Source organism: Rhipicephalus microplus, unplaced genomic scaffold (assembly GCF_043290135.1).
Source record: "Rhipicephalus microplus isolate Deutch F79 unplaced genomic scaffold, USDA_Rmic scaffold_47, whole genome shotgun sequence".
In the NCBI taxonomy this organism is placed as follows: domain Eukaryota; kingdom Metazoa; phylum Arthropoda; class Arachnida; order Ixodida; family Ixodidae; genus Rhipicephalus; species Rhipicephalus microplus.
The window spans coordinates 2210644-2233314 of NW_027464620.1; the positions used below are offsets into that span (position 1 = coordinate 2210644).

At 43.7% G+C, this 22671-nt stretch overlaps 1 protein-coding gene across 1 annotated transcript in view; it reads right to left on the reverse strand.

The window, feature by feature from the left end:
- Positions 1-9393, reverse strand: part of LOC142788204 (zwei Ig domain protein zig-8-like) — a 238048-nt gene extending 228655 nt beyond the window's left edge. The window contains exon 1 of the mRNA XM_075884776.1: positions 9083-9393. Within this exon, the coding sequence (XP_075740891.1) occupies positions 9083-9233 (151 nt within the window). The 5' untranslated portion in view covers positions 9234-9393. The remainder of the gene's footprint in view (positions 1-9082) is intronic.
- Positions 9394-22671: the final 13278 nt, after the last annotated feature.

Genomic DNA, 22671 nt, shown 5'->3' on the forward strand with positions numbered 1-22671 from the left:
TCGTGTGGGTATGGCCATGTGTTTGTTCTTGTTTATTTTATGTGCCAACACTTAAGTGTTCCGTGCGCTCTTTTGCTGTTGCATGGCGTCATATGTTGCGATTGTATCCTGTCGTCTTCGCCCGTCGTAAAGAAAGCAAATCCACATATATCATAGCCAGCTGTAGTATATTATTGAGCACGCACTCACGCAAAAGGAAATGCTCCTTCCTCCCATTCTTCGAGTGCCTTGATGATCAAGTTAAGTGCGGTCATTGCAACCAGCGCTAGAAAAACACAAACCACGTATAAAAAAAGAAAAAAAGAAGCAAGAAAGAAATTGGAACAAATAGATAGAATAAACAAAATTGGAACCAAATAGAAATACATTAAAAATAACAAGAAAACAACACAGATGAAAATGAAAGGGGGAAGTAAGAGGAAAAACCAAAAAGTAACAATGAATTTCGCCCAGCTCCACATTCGTGTCAGGCTGGGCACCACTAAGACGATGCCGCTTTAACAATTTTTAGATATATCTTTCTTTTTCTAATCGCATATTTTCCCGAATCAGTGCTGATTACTATAGCGCCTGGTTAACGTATCTACCTTCTTCTTCTCTGTCTATTTTGTAAACAAAGTAATTTTTGCGTTTGCGTGTGTGCATTAGTATGTGGTTAGTATGAATGTGTTATTATGCAATTATCTATGTATATATTACGATCGTCACCTAGCACCTGAAATACCAAGTCGGGTGAATAGTCAGGCTAACATCTACAGCTTCTCGTTACAACGTTATCTTCCTCTCTTTCACTCAGTGCAGCTTCAAAGCCACAACTCATGCATATAGACAATGACTGACAAAACTTTTCAATGAACACATCTTTGAAAAAACGACGTGACTTGATACAAAAAGAAACAGAGAATAGGTTGCCGAAGGAAAGAGGCGGCTATTAAATCCACTTCTATCTAACAATTTTCGGATGTTAAGCTGTGTGATGTTTTATGAAAACCGGTGAATAAAAAACAAACGTTTACTTTAAAATATAGAAGAAATGACTTGTATACAGTTAAGGCTGGGCTACTCGGTATTGACTGAATGTTTCCATATTACTAGCGAAGACGCACAAGAACACCACAGAAAGAGACGGGACATAAGGCAATGTTTGTCCTGCCTTTTTTCTGATGTCGTTTGCGTATTCGCTAGTAATATGGAGGCATGGTTTATATCCCTGAATACTAATACCAGACGGCACTTTTTCAAGCCTGGCAAGACTCGCACAGCATTTTTGCAGGTCGCAGGTGTCTGTCAAGATAATTGACGTGCAAATGGGGGGTCCTGCGGCATACGCCATTTTAATCTCGGCCAGCGGCTGCAAACTTCATGCCAGGCCCAAATATATCAAACAAAGCACCCGTTGGAACACAACACCGGCGGGCTGCGCGAAGTTATGCAGCTGGTGCAGAGTAATTGAAAACACTGCGAAACAGCAGTCCCCGTCGATCAGCGTACTTGAATTCATGATAACACCAGTCGCACTCGTTGGGCAAAATAAGCGCCTTTGTGGAAGTTTTCTGTTAAGCCATTTCTCGGGCTTCGTGTAAGGAAGCGTGGGAAACGCATTATTGGCTGGCGTGCGAAATCATGATTACGTAGCCTCTAAAGTAAGAGCGAAGCAAGAAAAGTGTGAATTTGGAGCAGCGCAGTTCGACACGCAGAAGCGCAAGATCAGGCTTTATGGCAAAGTGGAAAACAGCACACACTAATAGGTATAAACTACGACGCAGTAAACCGTGCATAATCCCCGTCTCTTTTAGTCATGCAGTTGGCCGGCAACGCAGCACCTCTGCAGCGCCTATAGCTTGAAGTCTACTTTTGTGGGCCGAACAAGCATTTTTAGAGAGAAGCTCCTCTTAACCTAACCTTGTCTTGCGTCACACGTAACCGAGAGGAAAAGAGACGGAAAAGAAAAGAAGACAGTATCTCCCGAACAGTATTATAGACGGCGTCTTCTCATTGAAGTACATACAAGCTGCAGTTGAGGGAGGATATTCGAGATGGCGCTGTGCTGCCACTCTCCGATTGGCTGCTGCGCGGGCTGCGCCTGGATGCGCGGAGAACGAGTGCCTCTCTCACTCTCCTGGACTGTCGCCGTATAGTGTGGATTGTTGTTCGGGCATGCACGAAGCAGAGTGGCGGGCGCGTTGAAGACGCTCGCGCTCGGCTTTCTTGGCTCGAGTCTCGTCGGTGTTACCCATGCGCTGTCTGCATTCTGGAACCTGATCGGACGCATGGACGCATGCACGGACAAACGGACACACGGGCAGTTGGACGGACGGACGCTCCAACCCACTCATCACCATACACCCCGTGGATATGCTAAAATATTGTTTTCATTTGCCGAGATAGTCCCGAATGAAGCCCCAGTCAAAACAACCTGTGGCGATTAAATCCGGACAAAAACATGTCTGTGGATGACAACATTGGCGTACTTGACGTTGTTGTGGAGGGGGGAGGGGTTGATATCTATGAGCGCACCCGCAGTCTCTGTAAGTCGTGTATTAAGAGCTGGATGCGGCGAGTTCAATTACCATTTGTGGTGTCTGCGTTGGAGCAATGATGGAGAGAGACATAACTATCGTATGCCAGCTTGACAGGTTGTTCGCCATGCATCTGTATGCCCTCCTGAAGAGTTGGGACGGAGAACTTCATCAAACTGTCGCATTTAAGACGACGGGGCTTCGTCTAACGCAGCGATAAACAAACCCGTTCCGTTTTCTCGATGAAGCAACTCAGTCCTTCTCGCTAGGTCCCCGAATTTTTAAAGTATTTCTTAAACAGTACTAACCTAAGAAGGCTTTCTTTAGGAAACGCTGGATTTACCCTACAAGTAAGGAACATTACGCATGCGGACATTTCTAAACAATTGTTTCAATCAGGTTTTCTGAATTGCTCGTATTAACAGGAAAAACGGCACATTTGGCTACCCCGCATTCGGTGTGGAGGAAGGATACCGAAATATTATTCGTAGAAGAAAACATAGCGCGTTGCGCACGCACGCACGCATGCACACACACACACACACACACACACACACACACACACACACACACACACACGCACACACACACACACACGCACACACGCGCGCGCGCGCGCGCGCGCGCGCTCGCACGCAAAGATGTTGTTTAGTTAGCCATGAGTGTTCCAACAGGCTGGAGCAGTTCAAGCAACCCATCGCTTTCCTACAAACTCACATACCGTAAGTAGAAGACAACTGTACGAATATGTTCGATATCATATGAAGCCTATCATTTGATTGCGTCAATGCTGCCGATAGGCACGTAGGATACCATCGCATGCTAGACAGTCACACAGAAAGCGGTTATTTAATCTAATGCCAAGCCCGTTCAAATTCACACTGTTGCCAATTCAAGATAAGAATGAGCATACGAGTTTTTTTTACTATACATCTATAGCAGCATTTCTGAGGGACAACAATAAAGTAACTGGCACACAACTATTCGTTATGCGTACTAGCACAGGTGCGAATGATTCGAAACAAGCAACGCCGGAAAGCGCAAAAAGTTTACGTTAAGCTTCCATCTGGAAAATGTGTAGGATTACATCAAAATACGAACGAAGCGCATGTAGAATTGCCTTTGTTCCTGGAAATAGCCAAACACATAAGTAGCAACCAGGAAGAAGCCCGAAGCATTGTCACAAAACTTTGGTGTCACACTGCAGAAGCAATATCTTTATAGCTGAAAAAAAATCGGCAGATCCCACGTACCTGGGAATCAACTTTATGCGAAGCACGCGGAGGGAATTTGACCGTGTTGTATTTTTTTGAGCGACACGTCATGAAATGACGCTAAGTACTACAAATGTTGCACGCAGAGACACATGTTGAAGAGTTGCAGATGTTTATATAACCAGTTTTCCACTTGCACGACGATGTCAGCTGGAAAAGTGTTTTAGCAACACCAGAAGCTGATATGAAGCGCTGATGCTCGCGAAGATGCTGGTCCTTGACACTGCTACTTAGATGAATTTCAGCACATGGCACCTCACCACAATTTACGTTAACCCCACGTGATGACTGTAAAAAAGTAGCACATATGTAATGTTTACAAAATAGGGTAAGCAGCACTGCACCCACTATTGAAGTTTCACGAAGATCAGCATCTATTTGAAAAGTAGTTCCGAGACCTGGCGTAGCTCTGCGGTAGAATGCTTGACTGCAACGCAGAATGCTTCGGTTCGATTCCTGCTAGGATTCTGAAGTTTATTATTTGCATTCGTCAGGTGGCCAATTCTGCTTATGTCAGGTTTTTTTTAACACTTATATTTATTCTGTGCCTTCAGTGGGTCGACTCTACCGATGTCGGGTATCGCATAACGCTTACGCGTTAAAATTGCCCATGTGTGTTCTCGTCGTTCCTGGGTAGATACTAAGGGTCGATCACCTGTGGCACATACCCACCCGTGAGTATGTGCCACTGTCTGACGGGAAGTGTTTGACGACGTACGTGACAAAATGTGGCATTATTCAAGTCTTGACCAGCGCGTCATATTTGTCAAACTATCCTACCCATTGATGCTAATTTTGATTCACACCAAGTTAAAGGGGTAACCACGAGAGCACCAAAACGTAAGCGGCTAGATAGATAGATACTCTCAAAGTCGCCGAAGTTCACTAAGAAATGCTTCGCATTAAAAAAAAATATTGCTCCTTCCACCCTTGGGATCTGCATAACACAAAAGTGGGACACGTATTCTCAGAAGCAGTGCATTGATATATGAGAGCTCGCACAATAACTAACTTCCGGTATTTGGCAGTTGTAGCACCGTTTGATCTGGATGCACTGACGTTGACGCCTGATAATGCGTTTAAATCATGTGTAGTTACGTACACGATCGAGATTGAAGACTTGTGGTATTTTAAATAGTTAACATAGACATAGACAGAGCACATGAGGACTCCCCCACAAAAGCGGCATCAAGAGGCACATGAACATCTATACTTCATATGCCCTTATTTAAAGTATTGTCTTTTTAGGAGAGAAATGGCCAGCTCTATGTTACCCAGTAAGAGGGTGACGTCCTCCCCTGGCGAAGCTTTTCTTGGTCTAACCTTGTCCTACGTCAGACGTAACGAGTAGTATTTTACAAACAGTATAATAGATGGCGCTGTCTCAGTACCATGTCTGTTCGCATTTTCTAGATGGCATTGGTTCAACAGGAGTGTGTGCAGAAGGACGAATGGACCGATGGACGCCCGAATAGACGCATGAATGCACGAGCGTATGAACGGAGGCATGGACGGAAGCATAGATGGACGCATGGACGGACTAATGGACGTACGCAAGAAGGGACGAATGGACAAAAGAACGGATGCACCTATAAACGACAGACGCATGGATAAACGCACGGACGAATGAACTAACGCAAGAACGAACAGACGCTTCTCCCCTCTCGTCGTCATTCACTCTCTGGATATGCTGTGACTTTTTTTTTGGTGTTATGCTTGTTTGCTTATTTACCAACGCCATTTCCGTAACAAAAATCACGTCAGTAAAGTCTTCGTGAAACCGAGTGTAAAACACTTTCGTGTTAAAAAATGGCACTCTTTCTTTTTTGTGAGTTCCTGCATCCCTCAGCTCGGCAGATGACACCCAATAATACTGCTTTTGTTTAAATAAGAATATTAGAGCAGGCATGCACGAGATGATCATACGCAATAACTACTTGTGTGAGCGAGTTCTAGGCAATATAAAATAATAGTGAAATATAGTGAAAGTGGTCAGCCAATGGCGTAACACCTAACAGTGAAAATACTTCCAAAGCTATTGCACGAAAACCTGCACGGCCTGGTGGCCATATTAAAAAAAAAGCTCTTTTAATTGATCAGAAAAGAGAGCTTCAGCGTGCGCTCCCGGGGTGCGCAGAACATTGTCAGGTCTTCACGGTCGATGCTGTTATATGCAAGTAACTAAGCCTTTAAGAACCGCCTCTTTAGGAAACTGAGTTTTATCGACAGGATCACTTTCATAATAACCATGCACGTTTAGTACAGCAACATTCAAGAGATAAAGGTGCTTCAGTGCCTCTATTAGGCGACAATAAAGGGAATAGGTACTTTTCAAAATTCTTTAGTGATGAAGGTTCACGTATGTAGAGCTCATTATTCGCGAAGCCCTTAGTAAGCTGAGAATGTACTGAGCTTCAGACGCGCATAGTTATGACGTGGTTGCCCATTGTGACTCTTGTGGTGAAACGCGACCTGCCTTAACTTAATCGGTTGCTAACTTCCCCCCTCCTACACTTATCTTAACTAATCTTTTTTTGAAGAATAGATTGAAAATAGCTTTATGGCAAAATGAGCGTAAAAGCAGTGCACTATGACGCGTTGTCTGAAAAGCAGCATCCATTTAGTGGGTGCTAAGCCTGAAATCTCATTATGCACATCGTCTATGTGCGTGTCCTGACAAAGCAATTTTGTCAAATAAATTAATTATCTTAGGCACATTCCCCTCGTCTACGTTTTTGTCAGAGTGAGAGTGACTCTAAACGAACGAAACTGCGAGAAAATGCACGCAAGTTAATATAGGGTGCCCATAGCTGGAAAAACCGATGAAGGAAGTTTGAGCAGCTGCGTGGGAGCGTTATTTCGTGTAGTCGTTTTTACCTAAAGAATATATACAAAAGAGAGATTCTACTAAAAAATATATACAAAAGAGAGATTCCAAGAAGTGCAATTTCACGTCTCACTACAATGACGCTACCAGCCGCTCGTGTCGGTGAATCGTGCAGGGCTAGACGCTAGTCTGCTTCTTTCTTTGCGTGCGTGTTTATTCATGACTGTCGCGGTACGTGACCTTTCGTTACACTTGCCACCAGGCCACCTTTACGGGCAATATATCGCCGCTTACCTAAGCTGCCGTGCACATTGTTTTCGGGTAAAATGTTCTCGTGGACGGAGTTTCGTAATCTCGCAAGGAAAATAGCGTTTCGTGTCGAGCAAAATGACACTATCGGTAAACACCGATACAAGAATAAGCTTGTTTTCGATATCCGGCGCCTCTGCATGACTCGACTATTTTAGAAGCTGAGGCCACCTCACTCTAGACACGGTCAAGTATTTCAAGATTCATCAAATAGCTAGAATGAGAGTCTCGAGTTTTCGTACATTAGTCAAGACGTTGTGCGTAAAAGTTTTTTTTTTCAAATATAATGGAAATTCGCTTCTTTTGATGGGAACGTTGTTTGCGTCAGCCTTTGAATATCGTCACTCGTCTCATTTTCCATGCGTTTTTGACTACAAGAGCTGCAATGCTTTTGACTATCAGACCCACGTGTCGCTGTTGTACTGAATAATTGTCATTAGGCAGATCATAACTGTGCATTGCTGAGCAACGCAAGAAAGAACACACCGGAGAACGAAACAAATAGAAGCGCTGACTACCAATTCAAGCTTTGTTCCTAAGAACAAGTCAATATGTACACGAAAAACGTAGATTGGGCATTTTGGTGCTCTTCTCTTTGATTCTCTCCCGTAAACCTGCGTCTCTTCCACGGTGTTTATAAGTTTTTCTTGTATATGCTAATTTGTTCTTAAAAATAAAATTTCGGTTGTTAGTCAGGGCTTCTTTGAGTCTTGATCTTTGGTGTTTTACCCTTTTCTGCAGTGTTACACAATGAACCATTACTGTCTAGCCCAGCCTATTACGTTCCATAATTGTGTTTCAGAATCAATGGTGATTACAAATGAAAAACAATTTAACTGAACGTTGTGAAATCGATTTACCAAAAATTAAGAAAAATATAATTGCAAACTTTAGGTATATAGTATCCGAGAAACATGCGGGCAGATTAGGCAATAAGTGCTCGCAATGATCAAATTTAGGCCACGACTTTATGCCATGCCATTTGTACTGAACTTGTATTGTGTGGTTAGTCTTCGTCTTATGAAAGCACACTTCAACTGCGTTTTCGGTTAATCAGCATATTTTACGCAGCAGTGTTATTTTGTTTTATTTCAAAAAATGTATTTGTTACCACTTTGTTTTTACAAAGATAATTGTAGGTGATGGGCTTGAATCTTTGCCAAAGATTGAAAGTTGAACAAGTTGAACACCAGAGTGAACTTGCGTTGCGTAATTAATAATTTCAAATACGTACGGAAGGCATGAAAGGAAGAGCTCGAACCGACCAATAAGAGTACCGACACTGACTGAAATGTATGAGACATGTACATTCATTGTCGATCATTTTTTTTATTCATTCAGCTAATGAGACAATAACGTGTCCCGTTGTACCATGGACGCTATTGTAAGATAAACGTACGAGTATATCAGGTTGCACTGTTCTAACCCCGCCTGTGTATGCGCAAAAATAGAGCCGAAGACATAGCAAAATAATGAGGCACTTGGTTAATGATACCGTGGCTCTTGGTGATACCTAGAATTCTCCCCAGTGGAAATTGTATTTAATAAAAAGCCTACTTCGAAGAATATTGCGTGGTTCTTTATTTCGCACAAGCTGCCGACACAGGCAGTGCCAAACTGTTTTTAAACGCCCGGAAACGAAATGTTTAGGTGCAATAAGTAATGCTACTGTTTAATTTCTGCCTTCCCAAAGAGGCAACTTTCGACAAATAACACAGACAGCTGGAAGACGGACGCCCACGTGTGTTTTAGAAGGACTGAAAATCTCTTGGTGTCGTCTCCACCGATCGACGCAGCGCCCTCATTTGCATGAAGTAATTACCAACTTTTTTTGAGCCTCTCGTGTGCTCTTTGCAGGCGCATGTTGAGCGATCGCTTCGCGCAAACACACCTTCTCCCACTCTGGTGGTTTTTTACATATTCGCATATCCAATGACCGGCTGAACATTTTCACAAATACATCAACATACTCAGGCTCAGCGTGTGGTGGGACTCGTTAGTTTAAACTTCAGGCGCTTCAATGGTGAGCGAAAAAGGTGACACTGACCATGCTGATGTCGAATGAACAAAAAGCAGCCATGAATCTCGGGACATAAACCGTTAAAAAAGCAGTAAGAAAGAAGAACGTGTCACAGCAAGACGTAGTTACTCACCGTCTTCGTCGAAGGCTGCTAGTGTAAGCACCATAAATGTCAGCACAGCGAGGGAACTGAGAGTGGCCCAGAGGCCCACTGTATGAGCTGTACCGTGGGCAGTGCGTGTCCCACCCGCGGCAGGGTTCGTGAACAACGTCAGCGGAGACATCGCGGTAGCAGGTGCACTCGCAGAAGCGGCACCCCGGCAGTCTACAGCCCCCCCATGAGACCAGCTCACTCGTCGACTGCAGAACCAGTCACCAACGACGCGCGACCCAAAGCACGTCACATAATCCAGCGTAGTTTTCGGTCACACTCGTGGCCCTTTCTGCTCGTGGGAGTAGTCGATTCCGGGGCGATGAGACACAGTTAATCCATTCGTCACAGTCTTCGGTGTAATCCGCTGACGTCAGCTTCGGGGGTATCTAATGTACTACCCGAGGCATGACACAGACGGCGGCATCGCCAGCCTCGACCAAGGAAAGAAAAAAAATAATATAACGTAAAAGGACGCAGTTACTCCTCTAATAACGACACACTCTTCTGTTGTGAGTGTGAACCCCACTCTTCTTATATGCCGCACGTTCGCCGTCAAATTGCGTGAAACGCACGTATGAACTTTTGTTTCTTTTCCCTTCGTTCCCGGCGGTAACTCGGCGACGAAATCTGGGGCGCTCTCGGCGCTTAGCACAGCCGCGTTCGCTCTAACCCGGGGTCCTGACTGAGGGTCTGCGCCAGGCGCCGCGAGAGAGCGAGCCGGTCACGTGACGTAGCTCCGCCTCCTCTCTGAGCTTCCTCTTCTCCATGCCTAGTTTTTTTTTCCGGCTTCTCTTGCCACTTTGTTTCTGTCTCGCACGCTCTATGTTTCCGGTTCCGGCGGTGGCGCTTAGCCCTTCCGGCTTCTCATAATAACAACATGAAACTGCTGATGAGGAAACGGAAACTCTGTGGTCTTTACAAACGTATCACAGCATGGGAGTATGCCCTGAGGTTTCAGATCATTTCAAAGCGGTTGGCCATGACTCTATGAATTTGTTCCACTGGTATATCAAACTTTATAATAAAACTTCAAACAACCAAAATAAAATGAACTAAGAGGGCTCTACTTCTGTGCACTAATAATTACAATGTTTCTTTAAAGCTATATTGAAGCTTAGAAAGAGAGAGAGAGAGAGAGAGATAAAGATGCAAGGAAAGGCAGGGAGGTTAACCAGACGCACATCCGGTTTGCTACCCTGCACTGGGGAAGGGATAAAGGGGAGAAAAGAGGTTGCAGAAAGATGAGAAGGTACACACAATCACGAGCACACTCGGGGAGCACACACAGTCTACAGGCGGTCGCTCAGGTTTGTTGACTTAAGGTAAAGTAGCAGTGCTTTTGTTGCTTTCTGCGCAACTGAGGCAGATGCCCAAGGTCCTAGTATCTTCTGCACACAAAATGGTCCGGCGTCAAGTTGATTCAAAACCATCCGGAGCTGGCATCGCTGTGTGTCGTAGCAAGCGCAACTGCACAGGACGTGTTCGACGGTCTCTTCAGCTCCGCAGTAGTCGCATGTAGGAGTGTCTGCCATACCAATGCGAAAGGAGTACACCTTTGTAAATGCAACACCCAACCAAAGGCGGCATAACAGTGTCGCATCGGAACGGGAAAGTTATGATGGTAGCTTTAGCTTGAGCGAAGGATCCAGTTCATAAAATTGACACCTTTGGAAGCTGGTAGACGACCAGAACGTGCGTGTGAGATCTCGAGCCAGCAGGTAAAGTTGTCTTGCTGCATCATTCCTTGATAGAGGAATCGGGACTACACGGGTTTCTTCATGGGCTGAGCGGGCTGCATCATCGGCTAATTGATTTCCGGTAATACCGATATGTCCAGGCAGCCATTGATATATTGAAGCTTAGGTGCATAACTTTCCTGCCTTTCTCTCATTTTATTATCTGTCTCTCTCTTTCTCGAAGTAGGCTTTTAAAGGGGAATGTTTTCTTTGTGCTGTACTCTGTAACTTTTCTATGTAATACACTTTTGTAGCACTGAGGTGCCTTTTGCAGAATTTATTTTTTTGCGTGGTCTCGAGCAGAAGCGCTTTTTCGGGACTCAACTACCGCCTACAGTTATGAGTTCTGCGCACGTTCACACATGCGCTCGTGCAGTGTTCTCTATCTTCATTCGCTGCTCTTCCAATCGTCCTAGATCCTTTACCAACGGAAGTTGTAACGTTTGTTGATATATGCAGAACATATAATACAGGCTTAAAATGCATATGATAAGTAAGGAAGCATTACGCCTTTTGTATATTTCTTGTGGTCCTTTTCGCTTGTGAATACTAACGAGAAGTCTACAATTTCGCTAACGCGAACCTCCAATGACAGATAAATAGGCTTGTTGTAATTGAGGTTGGACTTGCGCGAGTGGTTGTAGACTCCAAACGATGCCGTATATCGCACAAGACTGCCGGTTTGCGCGGTGACGTTATGTGTGTGTGCGTGGGGACATCCCCTGTATTTCCCTTTTCTTTTTTTTACTTTTCTTGCAGTATTCCGCATTCTTTCTCTCACGTGCAGGGTAGAACCTTTTCATGCCAAACTGGTTAACATCTCTGCGTTTCCTCTCTTCCGTTTTCCTTCCTTCTTCCATATTTTGGTAAGAATATACGGTACTAAGGACCATTGAACGAAAAAAGAGTTATTGCCAACTGACTGATTCATCACTGAACAACGCCAGCCAGTATCCCTCACCCTTTAACAGCCATTTTAAAGTCATTGCACACATGGCAAACATAACTTGCAGAAGCAGTGACGGGACTTAAATTTAACTCATAGAGCATAACAACAACGTTGCTGGTGGTATTTAAATTGTTAGGCGATGAAAAAAGGTTCACATACGGCCCAGCGTATGTAAAGTCCAGCAGCAGCTCTTTTACTCTCATAAACACATCGAAATGTTTTCAAAATAGTCTCCATACTTTTGAAGTACTTGACAAACAGGTAAACCTTCTTGCGGAGTACATTTAAGGAAAAGCAGTGCTCGTCATTCAATTTTACGCACTGTCCTAGACAATTTTCTTTTTTTTTCACATCTTTATTGGTGAAGCTGAGGATGACAGCGCCACCGTTTGTATTATGCATGCTGCATATTCCTGTCTGTGCTTCGCTTCGTGCACTAGAGGAACTAAGCACTTTCTAGAAAGAATTCTGAAACACAACAATGATCTTTGTCAACTGAACAGAGAACGTAGCGCAGAGGCAGGTAAAGCATATGGCGCATGCGCTATAGGCCTCATGATGTCGTACCAACAAGCCCAAAAAACTACATTCCTCCTGTGGCAGAGCCCTACAAGAAGCTCAAACATCGTATTAGTCTAGACGATGCGGCAGCCTTGGAAACAGAAGTAACCTTCGAAGCCGACTCTTCCCGGAACCCTGGAATACACAGCGCACGCTGGAAAATGTTAGGCTGACCACGGGGACACTGAAATTCGTCTACCGTCAAGGCTTACGACAAGTCTCTGCAAACTTCGAACGTGGGCAAATAAGGCGCATAAGTTTTGTACATCTCTGGCCTTCTCTCCCCTGAAGAAGTCGGTCAGGTATTGAAACGTCACTTATTTATAGTTTTCTTTGTCGACGTTTTCTCTTTCCGTTTAGATGCTGTCAAGTTTTTTCGAAAGTGGCCATTACTCAGTAAACATCTTTAAAGAGCACTAAATCAATGTCGCCTTGCATCCCAGACTTCCTTCACTTGATTTGTCGTTCTTTTTCCTACAAATGCGGGGTAGCCAACCACAAACACTCCTGGTTTAATTCCCTGTTCCCTCCGTGTCAATGTATCTCTCCCTCTAACTCTTTGTATTCCTAGTTTTTGTAGTTCACGTACATGCCAAAATGCATGTATACAGCATGTTCATTTACAACAAAATCAACAAAATCATTATACATCTTAATAAATAAATAAATAAATAATGTACAAAGAAGATGTAATGTATTAGCATTGTGAAGTTTTAATACTGACAAAAAACAGTATAGATTATCGAGAGCACTCAAAATAAGCGCCAAGCCGGCGTTTAGTCAAAAAGCGCAGCGTGGTCACAGAGAGAGCTGGAAGAGTGGTGTTTCTAGAACCCATGGCAAACTGTTGTCTTGTCTTGTCGCCTACAAGATTTTAGCTCATACCCACAAGGGGGATCGGCCACGCTGTACCTTATAATGTACAGGTGATACTGGTACAAGCTTGCTTACAAGGTTCCCGCTACGTCATGAATCATAATTTTCCTCAAGTTGGGAAGAACCCATTACGTCGTTATTCGTCATTGTGCGGATAAGCGAGGTGCATGCACACTTGCAAAACATTAGTGCACTTTGTACATGCGCTGGCTGATGACAGTCAAGAACTAAGGTTGAGCTCTTTGTAACAGCCTGAGAGCATTCAACGACCTATTCGTTATCCAATTCGTATTTTGGGACGCTTGTTTATTATTTCACCCTTCTATTACGATATATTTAACATGTCTGACAGGTTTCTTTTCGGCATGACACCTGTATAAGGTCCTCTTCTTGCGAAAGTTCTGAGCAATGACATAGCTATACAGTAGAATACTAGGCCATCACGGCTGCAGCCCGGGATTAAAGACCGTTTTACCCTGGAATTTTTTTTTCTTATTTTGTTTTTTCTATTTTACGTGTTAGTACAGTGTCTAGATACATACTGTAGTAATAGCAGTCGCAGACACAGGCGGTGGTGACAACGAACAATAACGGCGCCAAGAACGATCATTGTGACCTCATAACAGCTTTCGCTGTCAGAACTAATTGTACACATGAACCGTTGTACTACGACAGTGGTTATTGTTAATTTATCTTAAACCTCATCCCGACCGAAAAATTGCACAATTTTTCAGCTTCGCCTTCTAGAGCAGAATGCGATCGCTTGATGGTGTCTCGTGCACATCACCCTGTGAACACCTGGCCTGCTTCGGCTTTTGGGGCATGCCTCGACTGTATTGTAAGGAAACGAGTGACTGCGTGTGTTAACATTGGCCGTTTCAGTGTATCACTGAGTGTCTACTGCAAGCATAGCTTTAAAGAGACAACTACGCCATAATAATATACTGAATAATAAGCAAATAAATAAATAAATAAATATTACCTAACTGTTCATTTTAATACCTAGTAATTAAGCTTACAATTCATGGAATGGCCCACTACGCGTCTGTAGTGAAACACGCAAACCTACGCAGCTATTCACTTTCTTGGTGGTTCTGCTGCTGATGATGATCAAATATGCCTGAGCGCTTTGAAGTGAGTGGGACTACAACCCCCCCCCTCGTTGCTAAATTTACTTGTTTTGACGCCTGGTACGGTTCTACGCATCTTCCACGCAATATATGACGCTTTGAGGAGACTATTTTTATTACACGGCACTTTTTTCATTATATTTTCATTACATTTTCAGTACAAGGCACCCTTTTTTTTTAGAGCGATTTCAACTTATTGTGACTTGGTGCTATGACACCTACTTGCCATGCAGAAAGCCTGGACTCAAATCTTACTCAGACGCTAAATATTTATTTATTTGCTTTATTTGCATCTTTCTCAATTTTTGGTGACGAAAAATTTTTGGTCACGAATGACAATTTTTCACTCACAACCAACAATGCCCCCACCGACACCGGCCCTCACACAAACCCCGACACCGCCATTTCTTTGAAATAAACTTTTTAACGCTGTCACGTTAATACGAAGCAGCAGCCAGCGCATAATAAAGCATTGGCGGGAACGTCAAATATACTCACACCAAGGTTAAAGCATAATCATTGATGGTTCAGCTACCTCAGAGGAAGACGCAATGAATGTTAGATTCACTGTGAACATGGCTACTTTGCGTGAGCCTAAACGGCAGTGAATATATTTTCACCTATGGAGACGTATGTTGATTGCTGCCGCCCACGTTTCATTTCTACATAAAAAAACACGTTGTCACCCCCACCCACCCCCCTTATGAGTGAATAACAGCCGCAGACAAAACATACGCTCTTTCGCGTGATGCATGTGTGATCTCATGCTGATTCCTCCCTTTATTTTATTCTTGATGTTATTTTGACACTTCGCTCTTTTCATTCTTCCAGAGTACCTCTCACTACCGGCACCATGAATGCTCCGAAAAGCTATTTCCTTTCGCAGATGCAATTTATTCTCGGCCAAAGCATAATGAGCATCGCTATGCTACCGCAACACAAAAAGAAACAGCAATAGAGACCTACGCGTTTCTCTCTCGGGTTTTGCTAGCATCAGCACAATCTAAGACGCATCCCCACCACAGTTCAATCTCACGACCACTTATACTAGTGCCCTGCCAGCCTACCCGAATTCTTGCTGAAAGAAATGTACTCTTTGCCCTTGCTCTTGCAAAAACAGAACAAAAATTGTAAGTGCTAAACAAACAAACAAAAAAACAAGTGAACTGGGGACCAGGGTTTGGCAGTAAAAACTAATAAACGTTGAGAGAAACAACACGACGCTACGAAATTGGCCGCTGTTGACGAACACGGAATCCAGCACGGGAGTGCTGCAAGTGAAGATGTCAGAGCTCAAAACACTGGGCCGTGCCGGCACAGAGGAAGGAACACTCATTTCTTCATGTGAGTATGACAGATCAGATGGTTTCTCTTAAGGCCTAACCAAACGTAGCCGTTGCAGCGCGTCGGCGTGCGTGTGTTTGAAGCGATGCTGCGCCCTTGTTCTCTGTCCCGTCCTGGATGCGATATACCTCGAACAACATGAATAACCAACAAGCCCACCATGCAACCTTAGTCGGCTGTGCCCTCTCCTGTTTGGAGAGAGAGGGGGGATGCAGCTTCGCGTAGCTATACATCCTCTTCCTTTATTGGGAGAGGGCCGCGTGAGGAAGCCATGCGCATACTCGCTGCAACGGATACGTGGAGTCAGGCCTTAACGCTTCCGGTAAGAGCACGTTTTCATGGTTTTCTTCGCTGCTGCCCGGATTTCACTGGCTAATCAGTGAAACATCATTAAGCGTCGCTGTAACCACGTCAATGTTCGCGTGTGCTTTTCACTTCCACATGTACTACTCCTTGGTTTGTTATAAAAGCTGAACGAAAGGATAGTCGTCCTGCTCATGCTTGCTCGACTTCACATTCTCTCTTTGACTATATAAGGTTGCCCGCATATAAATTTCAGTGGCACCTTGGCCTTAGGTACGGGAACTAACACGCCCACGAGCACGCAAACACACGCGTAAGCACAACTTGTGCAGCGTGCTGTAGCTGCAGTGACAAAACTGAGCGCACACCTTTGCCTACAGCAGTCGGTCGTCTTGGCCGTTTAATGCCGAGTCTCTACTGAATTCTTAACGCGCCTCGAGCGGCATCAACAGAAGCCAATGGGGAAAAGAAACCCTTTCTCTCATCGACTCAGTGCAGCTGGGAGGGAGAGTCGATTCGGGAGAGGGTTGCCTACTGATCCTACACAGGAAGCTTCTCTCCTCCCATTCTCCACTCTACGTTTTTTTTTCTCTTTTTTTCATACAGAACTCCCCTTTTCTTCCCCCGCAATGACGAGAACCGTTGGCGCACGCGCTGGCTTACCGTCCCGGTTCATGAATAAGCTGAGGCTGGTGGAGCGGCTTTATTTTGTCCTTCTTCTGGGAGCCATTTAGAGAAGCCGAAGCCATTGGCAGGGCCAGAAATCTGGGGTGTAGCAACGCCCCGAGAAAGTATGCTCGAACAACGGCGCTTTGGCTGTGAAGGCGCTAGAAAGGAGGATTTCTATTCACATCGCCAACCTCAAACCAGATACCCCATGTCTCTCGCACCTACGTTCTGGACGTATGCCGATAGAGTCGATGCTAAAATTGGGAGATCGGATTTAGGCGAACGCGAATAAAAGGTCGCAACTGAGGGCCGTTCCGGATTTCTCGAATTGGCTTTTTTTTTGTCCGCGCTTTGTACACGTGAACAGAGAAGTGAATTCGCTGCAGATTGGCTCGGTAAAAGGTTGCAACCTAAGAAAGCTTTCTTAGCTATTCGAGAGTCATAATAAGAAACAAAGTTTGTAAAGCAGGGTACTGCTGTGACACTTATGCTACAGCTATGACGCAAGCGGTACTTTGCTTAGTATCATGAGATGAACCACACGGGTTAGTAAGCTATAAACTCATGCCACGTGGCATCAATCAATTGAATGAATATACGCTACGTTTGAAAATTTACAATGACTACAACCTTTACGTAAGAGGGAACTTTCCCAACAGTATCAAATTAATTTTGCAGGAGTGGCAGCAGAGTTTATTTGAAATCTCGAAAAAAATTTGTCGCAACAAGAAATAGGGAGGAGCCCATGTTTCCACAAAGGTTCTTGTGTTAGTAATAGTTAGGTCGATTCTTGTTCAACAATTTATTGTCACCAGAAGCTTCTATTTTACCTAAAATGTCTGTTTTCTAACATTAGAAATCATGCATCCATGAGAGAGCATATACCCGAAGAGCTCCAGTTCCACCACCTTTGTTATAATAAAAGCGATGAAAATTGAAATTTCCAAAAAGTTTTACTCTTCAACACACTTTTTTTATATATATTAAAAAAATTTGCCCACAATTTGCTGTAAAAAATACTGTGGGAATTCCTGATGACTTCTTACTACTAAGGAGTGCATGTCGGTTTCCCTTCCAGGCCAGTTGTGTGTACTGCTTTCTTCTGAAATAACCTCTAGATATTCTTCTTCTTCTTCTTCTTCTTAGTAATAATAATAATAGTAATAATAATAATAATAATAATAATAATAATAATAATAATAATAATAATAATAATAATAATAATAATAATAATAATAATAATAATAATAATAATAATAATAATAATAATAATAATAATTAATAACAATATTATTAATATTATTATTATTATTATTATTATTATTATTATTATTATTATTATTATTATTATTATTATTATTATTATTATTATTATTATTATTATTATTATTATTATTATTACATAACCACTTTTTATTTTCATACAACAAAATTTTCTGGCAATGCAAGTTGAATTCCCCTAGCGAAGAAATGCCTAAATAATGTTATAATGTAATAGGTATTCTAAGATTAGAGTTGTACGATTGTAAAAATTGACAACGCTGTGTAAACATGTTGTGCGTTTAGCTCGACAGAAAAGTGGCAGGCTATATCAGAGAGCGTAGTCTAGATATTTCACTTTTTTTTAACAGACCAAGAAATAAATATGGCGACGTCAAAAGAAAAATATTAGTCCTCCTGCCGCCCTTTGCACATGTCGCATTATTATTCACAACTATTCTGATATGGTTAGCTCTTGTGAATGATAAAAGAGATCTTTTATGGGACAAATCGCTGCGAAACAAACAAAAGAGCAACTGACGCAGTGCGGGAAGACGCCAATAAAAAGGGGCAAGTATATGTCACCCTCGAAGTGAAAGGAATTAGGTCTTACAGACATTAATTATTAAAGTGCTGCAGTGCTCCAAACAAAATGAGGGGTGAAGGCGCTATGGAAGGCGAAGCCGAGAAAATAATAAAACATAACTAACACAGAATGACTCGCTCATCAGACGCGATAAGAACTAACCGACAAGAAAAAAAAAGGGGGGGACGAGGGACACTCGAAAAGCGAAGACCCAAAACCCTGGTGGACACCAAAAACGTGTCGAAGATGAGAATAAAGTTGCAAAGAAACGACAAAAAAAAACGACCGCTCAGGCAGCTCTCGAGGCTGGCTGGTCTTTTTCGGCGTGGCACGACCCAGGCCAGCTACGTGTTTTGCTGCGGCGAACACTTCTGAGGGACGGTCGCGTTTGTTTTGCGGGAATAAGCGCTTTCGGATGCCGCGTTTCAATGCGACATGCCCGACGCCCAGCTCCGCGCTCAGGAACTGCGGCGTGCCGGCGAGGAAGACACCATGGCAAAAAGGAGGGAACATCTTTTTGTTTGTTTGTTTCACTGCTTCCGGGGAGACACAGTGGGAGAACAAATAAAGAAATGAGCATCGCAGGGAAAGGTACAGAAGGAGGACATGGTGCCGTGACAGCCAGAAGCCGAATGGAACTTAACGGCAACAAAAAAAGGGCTTCTTGAAGGCCAGCATAAAGGTGGGGACTTCGGAAAGCGACAGCAAAGAGAAAGGACGTGGTCGCAACCGCTTCGTGCGTGATCAGACTTCTCGATGCGTTCGGGCAGTTGTAATTCCACGCGCCAGCTCTGAGCAACCAGCTCGTTCCTTTAACGCGGGAACATTTTGCTTTAAAGCTTATTTTGTTACACGTTTTACGCCAAGACTTCGTTCACTCCCCCACCAACCCTTTTATTTTTCTACATTTCCCCGTTGGTTCGTTAGCTACGCATTCAGAGCCCTACAGAGAGATCCCCAAGGCGTCGCAGCGTGATAGGCCTCGTTCACCGGCGCGCGCGCAAACGCAAATTTCGCTGCGTGAGCGGTTTTTCTGTACACAACGCTTGTGTGGCATTAAAGAAATGTTTCGGAGCTCACACGGGCCGCGCAGTTTCTCGACTTAGCTGCACGTTCTCCGCAATTGAAGCAGCATGAACCGTTTTGGTGACAATTTTTTTTATCATTTGTTACAAACTTCAAGTGTTATGCGCCTACTTTAAACTCTCGCCTGTATTCGCTGCAATAACTTCTTTATGAAGGCTCGATATTTTTCACCCGATATTTTTTATTCTTGTTCTGCGCCGCAAATCAGTTACAAAGGTAAAATTAAAATATATGCTAGATTGAACCCGTTTTTAAAATGAAACCAAGAAAGAGAGAATATTAAATATCTCAAATAACACTTACCTAGATACCACATGTATACGAACTAAGTAATATAAGCCTTCCTCTTCCGCTCCTCCCCCCCCCCGAAAAAAAAGAAACACGTGCATATGCACTTCAGCACAGGCAACCGAAAAGACGTCTTGTAATCGCATGTGTCAATAAATTTAGGCGTTACTCCACTTGCTCAACGCAACAGCCACGACAGTCACAGAAAAGGATGTCAGAGTAGTTGGGTAATGTTTAAGACTGTTAATTCATAACGCGAATTTATATTTTAGATTTACATCGCTTACTCAACACACGGAAATACTAGGCGCAAAGAGCTAAAGTGGCGAACGCTATAGTTTACGTAAGCCTTAACTTAACCAATGCTAAGAGACACAATTTATACGTCAGCGGATACTAGATAATATTAGGTATAACTAATTAAGACCAGTCATCGCAACCAAGTTTTAAACACTTCTGGTAGTACACTAGTAAGTGCAGTACAGCAATGGCTTGTCGAACGCGAGCCAACGCAGAAGGCGAGAGGACCCGTCACAAATCAGTGTTTCGCACTATCTCCAGGATTTAGCTAGGAAACTTTGAAGTATAGTACATAAAGATTTGTGTACGAAAGCAGTTGTGGTGGTTGTTAGTGCATCGTATACAAGTTTTTTGGGGGCGCGTCCTGGTTTTTGAAATAGCACACGAAAGACTGAGAGAGAGGTGTGATGTGGACGGGCAGGGAGGTTAACCGAAAAAAATACATATAGTTGGCTATTCTGTACTGAGGACGGAGTATGGAGTTGTAAAATAATGTACATGAGGCCAAAAAAGCAGAGGTTTGGGTATTCAGTTCTAAAACTCGAATGCAATGCTTTAAAAACAACACTGTTGCCTCCTGTAAAGCGTGTTTTGCCTGTAAGACATTTAGGTATGTAGAAGAAGCAACAATATTAGAATATTGAAATATTCGATAAAAAAATTCGTAAACAGTGTGTGTTTGCTTTAGATATTATTTAAACAAGCGGTCTTGCATATTTCAAGGGTGAAAATTCATGCTTTACGTTTACGATTTACATTTCAACTGTGCGACTTTACGGGTTTTGCGTTTTAATGTTACTATATGACTTTGAGGCATGCTGAAGTGGAGGACTTCTTGAACTATGACCATCTGGTGTTTCTTAATATAGACAGACATACTAAAATTGAGGTTATTTAGATGTGAAAACAACGCGCCCCACTCGGCGACCGAGACGCACAACCCGAGGTTGTATAGCAAAGTGGGAGGACCTAACGTGCTGCCGCTAGGCAAATATTGGCGATGGGCTTTCTGGTCGCTCAAAGAGGAAGTAAAAAGGCTGCATAAGTTTTAGTAAAGCTTAGAAAAACTTGTATTTACAGACTGTACAGAACAATGTGCATAGTTACGGACATAAAAGTTACAAAAATAAAAATTGGCTCCGTATCTGCATGTATACTGCAAATGTTGTCGAAAGACGATAGTATTGCGTGTGGAGAGAGCGAACAAAACATTTATTTGATGTTCTGCGCAAGAAAATTGGTGAATTGTATTCCGAAAGCGCTGCGTTGAAGTGCGTCGAGCGTGCAGCGGAGGCGAACGAGCACATCAAGTCACGTCACACGTGAGACATGAGCGCCATCTGGCAGTTTCTTTTGGAAAACAAAGCGCGGGGCCGTGAGCGCCCGTCTCAGAGGTGATAAGGTGTAGAACGTGAGGCGACGGGTAGGTGCCACCACCATCCCGTCTAAGCAAAGCGTTGGAAACACTCCCCGTTCCATGCAAGCGTTGCATGGTAAGTGCAGCGTGATAAGCGCTACGTTCCTTAAAATAACTTGTGTATGCGTTTTCTAGTAAGAGATACATATGCAGATATTATGTATGTTGTTATGGTGCCCCAGACATTCGCATTAATTGCTTTTTAATTGACAATTTCACAAGCATAAACGCTCAACCTTGAGCAACCTTGGTGGTCGCTGCGGATGGGGTCAGCCGTTTCAAGTACCCGATGCCGGTAAGAGTGCACAGACAGACAGACAGACAGACAGACAGACAGACAGACAGACAGACAGACAGACAGACAGACAGACAGACAGACAGACAGACAGACAGACAGACCAAAACTTTTACGTCGAAGGTCCCCAAGAAAGACTATCGTCCTTAAAAAAGCACTTCGGAAACGAAGTGTCTGTAGAGAGACCCTACTGCATTCGGCAGATCCGACGGTGCCTCACACATTAAGCCCGGTTCAGAACGTCTGGTGGTACACCGTGGCCGCTTCTTATGCCCTCTATGTTCTGCCTTTACAAAAATTTCGGCGAATCATCGCCTGTTTGTCCTGTGATAGGGTAATGCATTCAGCAAATCAAGAGCATACACCAAGGATCCCACTTTCAAGCACGTGTGAGGGCTCGTTCTCTCGCCCCAAATAACAATACACAAATAAAACAATACTGAACCAAGGTCGTAGTAGCAAGGACAAGCTAAACGGGTGCACAACTGTCCAAACACAAAGCTACCCGTTCTGGGGTTTAGGGCTATAGGAAAGACATCACTGGTAACACGTCAACTCATTGCCGACAGGACAGTAATCCGCCTGTCCCCTGCGCAAGTAAGTAAAACCGCTCGTTCGCCGCAAGCAGTTCTACTTACGAGCTCATTCCGCTAACTGTCACTGCGGTGGTTCACTCGAACTAGCCTGAAAGGAGTAGCGCGGAGAGAGCCGAAGGCAAGCCAGTGCGACAGCCAAAGGTGCCGACCTTGCCCCCGTTTTACAGTGACG